This window comes from Engraulis encrasicolus, chromosome 18 (genome assembly GCF_034702125.1).
Source record: "Engraulis encrasicolus isolate BLACKSEA-1 chromosome 18, IST_EnEncr_1.0, whole genome shotgun sequence".
NCBI classification, from domain to species: domain Eukaryota; kingdom Metazoa; phylum Chordata; class Actinopteri; order Clupeiformes; family Engraulidae; genus Engraulis; species Engraulis encrasicolus.
The window spans coordinates 23,927,476-23,935,461 of NC_085874.1; the positions used below are offsets into that span (position 1 = coordinate 23,927,476).

The following is a 7,986-nucleotide window of genomic DNA, read 5'->3' on the forward strand; positions in this document are numbered from 1 at the left end:
GCATATCTTCATCTGCTTTCTTTTGGTGACCTCCTTTTCAAATAAATAAGTCATCAGTTGAATTGACTGCCTTTTTTTAAACTCTTGTAGAATTTTAGCGTTTTCGTAACACTATTCCTTTTTAAATTCATATTAGGCCTCTACCATATATATTTTTTTCATTACAGGCCATTGTTTGTTCGAACTCATCGCGTCACTAAAACCAACAGTGTGTAAGATGGTAAACCTTTTTCCACATATGGATAGCCTTGAAAGTCCACCATAAAATCTAAAAAAAAACCCAACAGTGTTGACATCTTAATGGAACGACTGAAACCATAAACATATCAAATGAGCAATTTCCAAGCTTTCCCCCCTCCTCAGTGGTTGCATAGCAACAGTCTAGGCAGGCACCAATGGTGGGCCAAGAGTGCACCAAGGTAGTGGTTTATGATTAAGCCCGCCTTGGCTTTAATTATCAATGAGTTTCTGGTGGCATGCCAATCCAAAATGGCAACATGGCTTATCCAGGTATAAAGTCTCATGTTGGGAATGTGTAGAGAGGTGTATTCACTTCGAATATCTTCAGGACAAAAGAAAAGCAAAAGCAAAAGCTAGAAAGGACTCCATGAGCAAAAGCGTCCACTCTTCAAACTCATATTTTTTTATTATTGCAACTGGAAGACAATACAATACATAGACATTATTGTAAGTTGGATAAAAAAAGAAGAAACAAAACATTTATTGTCACATAACAGACAAGTGTGATATTTACAAGCATGATATTTTTTAGACTGTTCTTTGGCAATGTGATTGCACATGGAGACAGAGTGTGATACCCCCCAGTCTGAATTAGCCTTTGCGAGCCATGCTTTTTCTGAATGGCAGTCTTTTCCCAGGGATTTACTAGATTGGCAGTGACGACAACCACAAATAAACTGCATTTTCTTTTGCACATCAGAACATCTGTTTGGCAAGTTTAATACAATTATTGAAGAGTCTTTTTGATTAATTTAATTTGAGGCAGTGAATTTTCCGTCCAGCTTCTGCTTGCCAACTCGCCCCACCCTTTCTCAACAGCAACCCAGATTAGACAGCGGACACGCCTCTCAAAACATTGAAACCTCCCTGTCAACTTTGGTGTGTGTGTGTGTGTGTGTGTGTGTGTGTGTGTGTGTGTGTGTGTGTGTGTGTGTGTGTGTGTGTGTGTGTGTGTGTGTGTGTGTGTGTGTGTGTGTGTGTGATGTTGCTGCATATGCGTGCAGGTGTTTGTGTGTGTGTTCAAGTGTCCACATTAGTAAAGTGATAATGCTGACTTCAAGTGTCTTAACAAACTGAACCGCAAACAATGCAGCGTGCTTTTAACATATAAGGCAGTTGTATCGACCTGACTCTAATACCTACTCCATGTTTTCACTTATCCCACTCCTCACACAAATAATATATCTGCATTGGGGTGCGTGCGAGTTATACTAAATAACTGTTTTCCTCCTTTCTATAGCCTGATCTGAATCAGATACAGTGGTGTTTTCCGGGAGTGTTTGTTTATTTATTTATTTATTTATTTATTTATTTATTTATTTATTTCGCAATTTCATAGGCCGGAATCACCTGAATTTCACTGATACCACGATGCTCAACCACTAAAAGGTTCTCTAGGTGGTCCCCCTGATGTGATACTAGAACGACACCATGACATATTCTAAATATTTGGCCTTTTTTGTACAGTCTGCATGTATTAAACTGCACGTAGATAATTGCCTCAGGGTATTTTGTGCACATATTCACATTGGGTATTAACGGATTATGCTGGGAAACTTAGTTGTACGGTACATCATCCACATGTTGTACACACTGGAGAATTGCTTCATTAAATATGTAGCACACTTATAATCTGATCACTAAATTCCACACGGTGATGTTTTTACACCAACACGCCACGCCATGTTGTCGACAACAGCACAAGTGTCACTTGTTTGTCAAAGTTTGTCTAAACTGTGGTTTTAATGTGAGCTGGGGAAGTTTCGTCCTGTTTTTTTTTTTCCTCGTTTACACACACATACAGCAAACATAGTAAAACACTTTCATAAATTAGAAAATTAAAGATGTCTTTTTTTGTAAAAGAAAGAAAACAAAACACTGGTCAAAGACACCCAAATACATATAGGGTAGAATGCCCTAATGTGGGACGTTGCCTAATGTGGGACACCTTAAGGTTTAAGGGGTGTAGCTTTGCCCCAAGTTGGTAAATGTTTACAAAACTATAACCAAATAAAAGCCCTATCATCCTGTTATCATAATATCATGATTTAGTAAATGTATAGTAATACTCCAGGGAGGGGTTACAATTAAGAAGAAGGACCCTGGGTGAAGTCCGTCAAATGGCAAATTACATAGCATTTGGCCAAATTTGTCTTTAGGGTATAAATCAATTCCAATCAAAACAACATTGTCAATTTTTTGATAAATATGTTGGGTAGGTATATGTTCATCAGAAAATAATGTGTGGTGTATATAAAATAATGTCATATTTTATTTTTTAACCATATTATTAGTGTCCCACTTTAGGATAGGTGCGTCCTAAAGTGGGACACACGATTTTCCTAATGTGGGACAGTTGTAAAAGTAGTAATTTAATAAGTCAAACAATTACTATGAAGTCAAACACCATGTCCACATAAGAAAATGGATATTTACATCTATATCAAAGGTGTATTTCAGTCTTTCTGGCCAAATCTACTGGAGCACAGCTATCAACACAACATTTGGGTCCAAAACCGGAAGTTCTTACCTCAAATAGAGCTGCCATGTTGAAATGACCAATTGTGTGCAATGGGTTCAAACAGTCTCAGTCATATTAACCAATAAAAGAAAGTAACATTAATTCATAAAACATGCTCTAAATGTGTAGCTGATATGTCTTAAAGAGTGGCAGATCTCATTTTGAATTAATATTTTACACAAACATCTTTTAGAGACCTTTTAATATACACTGTCCCACATTAGGAAACCGATTGTCCCACTTTAGGGATAACCATGGTTTTTGACCAACTTACATTAATATCCAAATTATTCAAATTAGAAGCACTTAACATGTTTTTAAAGATTTTATTTCATTAGAGCATAACTAGAGGATGGAAAGGGTGTAATTTGTTTGTATTGAAATGTTGTCATTACATTTTAATAAACCACCAAAGTTGAAGTGACAAAAATTGTCCCACATTAGGGCATTCTACCCTACGTAAGGCAGGCACTAATTTTAAAGGGTGTACAAAGTGAACACAGACACACACACACACACACACACACACACACACACACACACACACACACACACCATTCTCTCCTCCCATTTCTAACACGTTTACACACACTGTGTCATGGACAGAGGATCCTGGAGGATCCCCTTTTTTTGAAGACTGATGTGTGTTCGATGAGGAGAGTTATTGATAGGTGCCTGCTTTATGCGGAAAACTGAGGAGTTCAGATGCAAAACCCTCTAAGTGAATTTGTGACAAGTTTACAAAAACGGACTGTATTTCTACAAAATCAGTCCATCTAATTTTGTTTGGGATTGACTTGCTGTAATAGATAATAATATGTAACTGGCTTTTTGATGGTAATTACTTGGTGATAATGCTATATAAAAATGAAATTTTACAGATATTTGCAAGGACTTTTAGAGGGGCTTGCATCTGAACAGTTGAACTGTTATAACTTCATGACAAGGGAAGAATGGGAAACATATATACGTCGAGGGGTCACCTCCTCTGGATAGTATTCATAGTTATATGAAAATAAGTCATGCTTCATGCTAAATACATAATTATCTTACATGGTTTTGAAAAGAAAAAAATACTTTTTCAATCTTATTTACAAGTGCCCATGCATCGCAACTCAGAAGAAAATCTGTAAGGCCCAAAAAAACCCGCCTTGTCGTACGAAAAAAGAAAAGAAAACGTTTATACCTTTGTACAATGTTCAGTGTTGTCCACGAAGGACAAAAATTGCTTAGTTTGTTTTTAGGACTTAGGAAGGAAAGAAAAGGTGTCAAACCAAAACCAAAACCGACACGACAGACAGACCAATCACTCGTACTCCATAATGGTAGTGTTGACATGACAAGCAGGGTTTTAGACTTGCTTCTCATTCAAATCTGAGTGTTCAGTTCAATTCAATGGCAGACAGAGATGTGAATTATTTACACAAAACACAATGATACGATTATTAATATTGCCTCTGACCCAGCATACAGCTTACAATCGCACACCAACAACACACACACTCAGACACACACTCACGCAGCACGCGCATGTGTGTGCGCGCACACACACACACACACATACACACACACTTTACCGCAGTGGGATTTTGTGCTGACAAAGAAGATTTGGAAAGTACGGCCACTCCAACCTCTTACTGTAAGTGCACACCCTAATTGTCCCTAAGACACAACGAACTGGACCTTTTCTGTTAACACTTTATTTCATGATTGCTTTTTAGTGTGTCTGTGTGTAATATTATCTACTTACACTGTGCTTATTCAACACTGACCTTAATCTTTATAGTAACTTTTTTTTTTTTTTTACAGAGTAAGTACACAATGTTACACATTGTAACAAACTTAGGCTACGTTTACATGGTGACAATCAAACCAGATGCAAAAGTGGCGTCTCGTCTTCAAATTTTCGATGCCTTTTACACGAGGACGATTGCGAGTGGAAACGTCAAAATGCTTTATCAAAAGCGTCTTTTGTTTACAGGGAAACCGTGCCGTCTGGGTCTGAAAATGCACAAATCTGGAGACGTGTGATGTAAAGCTGTATGGGACGTGAATGCTTTTTGCCTTTCTTTATTGCCGTTTAGACGGAGACGCAACCTAGGTCGTCTTCAAAACTCCCCACTCTGGAAGGCGTCTTTAGTTTTTTTTGTGTTTTTAGGCCCAGATGGCAGGCTTGCCATGTTAACAAAAGCCTTGTTTGATAAAATATTTTGACATGTTCCTTTGCATCCATACTCGTATAAACAGCAGCTTGGCCACATGGTTATGCCCCGTGTACATCAAGCGCTACCAACGCGACCCAGGTAGCTGGGGTGGTTGAAGAAGTTTCGCCATGAATTCGTATTATTCGCTCTGGACGCTGCACTGACATGTTTGATTCAGCTAATCACATAACGACTCTGTCTTGACAGCCTGGGACATTCCTCGATATGAACGTTCCAATTGGTTTTCGCCGAACCGCGTCATAGCGAATTCGCTTAAGATTAGCTTGAGTTTAATCGCCAAAATTCGCCCTGGTCGCTCAAGAAGCCTTCCCTCCATAGAGAAACAATGACTTCCGCCGCGCAGGTCGCTTAGTTCGCCTTCGATGTACACGGGCATGGTTATTCTCTATTTAAGTACAGTGCATTGTAACCGGTACCCAGAATTTAGGAGTATCCCCCTTTTACCTACTGTATTCTTCTGGAACTCTTCTTCTCAAGTGAGTTTTTTGACAACTGTTACTTATTGACACTCTGCCACTTATTCTCTGACACAATCTCTGCCTGTGATGGAAGGTCTACCAGCTAGTCTACATATATATATTTTTTCCTGTAGCCGTCACTGTCTTTGGCACTCTGAGGTGCATTTCTGGAAAGCGTAGTTGTTAGCAGTTAGCAACTTCGGTAGTTGCCAACAGGAAAATTGCATTGCAACCAACAAAGTAGCTAACATAGTTAGAAACTACGCTTTCCAGAAATGCACCCCAGATTTGAGCAGCAACAAATTGATTTATATATACTGTATATATATATATATAAAAAACGTTTGTGTCTAAGCACCTAAGTGCTACAGGTCATCTTCTTCAGGTGCGGCTGCATTTCTCAACCGTTAGGGCCAAAACATACCAAGGCGGAACGGAACGGTCGCAGGACGGACGCGGTCTTTCTGCTTAGTTTTGGCCGGCGTGCTTTTCTCTGCCTTGCACACTGACAGCGTCGGCGTGCGAGACCAGTCCTATTCAAAACCCTAGCCACAGCCAAAGCTGGCTACTTTGCCATTCATTTGAATGAGACACCGCCGGTCGCCGGCGTGAAAAATACGCTCGAGTTCTATTTTCCAAATGCAGCGCGGCGCGGAGCCGGCTCCCGCGCCGCTGACGCCCGACTACCGCCGGTTGGTGTGTAAGGACAGATAGGTTTCAATGTATTTTCACCGACGCCGGTAAAAAACGTGGCCGTTCCGCGACGCTTTACCGCCTTGGTGTGTCAGACCCCTTAGCACAGAGACAAAGTAATATTTGGGAAGAAACAAACCTTTCGAATGAAAATGTCCACACTATGGCTTTGTATCCTAAAACATAATAACACACACACGCACGCACACACGCACACACACACACACACACACACACACACACACACACACACACACACACACACACACACATAGACCTGCACACATAGATATTCAGACATACATTCAGCATCATTTCACTCAAACACAAGCATGAGAATATACTGTATAAAATAGAATTTGAAAACAAAAACAAAAAGGGAAACAGTGAATTTTCAATTCTCTAATATTGCCACAAAGTAGAAGTCACCTGATATCCTGGAAATAAAAACGAAAGGAAACATTTCTCTTTAAAATCTGTCAGAGAAAGAACGTATACTCTTCCTTTTGTTTCCTCTCACTCTTGCTATATACCTTTCTATTTTAACGTTTGTTAGTGTCTTTGAAACGTTGAAACTTTCGCTTGCTTGTCTTGACGTATTTGTGTTCTGACTAGTCTTGTGTGTTTTGTTTGTTTTGCTTTTTGTTGTGTGTTTCTTTATTTTTTGCACTTGCGTTTCTCAGTCCGTCCTTTTGCTCTGTTTCCTCTTCTTGGCGTTTCGTTGCTAACTCTTAGCTCCTCTGCTGCGCTTCCTTGTCCTTGGGCTCCCCCTTCTGGCCCTTGGCGGTACGGTTAGTGATGTTGTTGAGGCAGGAGCGAACGCCGGCCAGGTGCAGCAGCGAGCCGGCCGCCTCCTTCATCTCCTCGTCGTCGCTGTCGGGCGGCTTCTCTGCCGCCGTCGCCACCGCCACCACCGTCATGGCCGCCACGCCCCGCCTCTTCTTCAGCGGCAGCGTGTCCCCCGGCGTCCGACCCCTTTGACCTTTGACCCAGAGTACGCGACGCCTCATCTGCGCCTGCTGCTGGAGCCACTGCTCCCGTTCCTGCTCCTGTTCCTGCTGCTGTTGAGAGGAGGCCGGAGAGGAGGCGTCCAGCGGAATGTCCTGAGGCTCCTGCTTCACCCTCTGGCTCTCCTCCTCCTCCTCCTCCTCCTTCTTTGTAACACCACAGCCCACCACCACTGGGCCCTCCACATCCTCCACTTTCACAGCCACCACCTCCTCTATTTTAACCCGACTGCACTCCTCCTCCTCCTCCTCCTCCTGGGCCTGGGAGGTGGTAGAGGAGGAGCTGGTGGATGTGGATGTGGATGAGGATGAAGATGGGCAGACAGTACCACCACCACCACGTTCCTGCTCCTGCTCCTCTTGCTGCTCCTGGTTTTCCGTCTTGCCGCTGCTGTAGTTGTGGTCCTCCTGGCTCTCTGAGTCGCTGGCGGAGCCCGAGTCACCCAGCAGGCCGCTCGTCCCCTTGGCCAGGAAGTCACCCAGAGCCGACCTGCACAGTAAAAAAAACGCACGTTTTAATGTAAGTCTAAACGAGTTAAATCGTAACATATACTTTTTTTTGGGGGGGGGGGGGGGCTTTTATGCCTTTATTTGACAGGACAGTTGTAGATGGTGACAGGAAGCGAGTGGGGGAGGATCGGCATATGATCCGGGCCGGAATCGAACCCGGGTCGCCGGCGCAGCAACCCAGTGCCCCACCGGCAGGCCACGGCAGGGCCAAGTCTAAACGAGTCAAAATGAGCTCTGTTTGGATAATATTTTATCCGCACTGAAAATATTGCTGATTTTACTCTATGGTCACACTGATAGCCCATTTTGTTTACTGTGTAAGAACAGACAGA

At 42.1% G+C, this 7,986-nt stretch overlaps 1 protein-coding gene across 1 annotated transcript in view; it reads right to left on the minus strand.

The window, feature by feature from the left end:
- Positions 1-3,223: 3,223 nt before the first annotated feature.
- The window catches only part of ches1 (checkpoint suppressor 1), a 69,756-nt gene continuing 64,993 nt past the window's right edge, over positions 3,224-7,986 (minus strand). Inside the window, exon 6 of the mRNA XM_063223306.1 lies at positions 3,224-7,634. Within this exon, the coding sequence (XP_063079376.1) occupies positions 6,869-7,634 (766 nt within the window). The 3' untranslated portion in view covers positions 3,224-6,868. The remainder of the gene's footprint in view (positions 7,635-7,986) is intronic.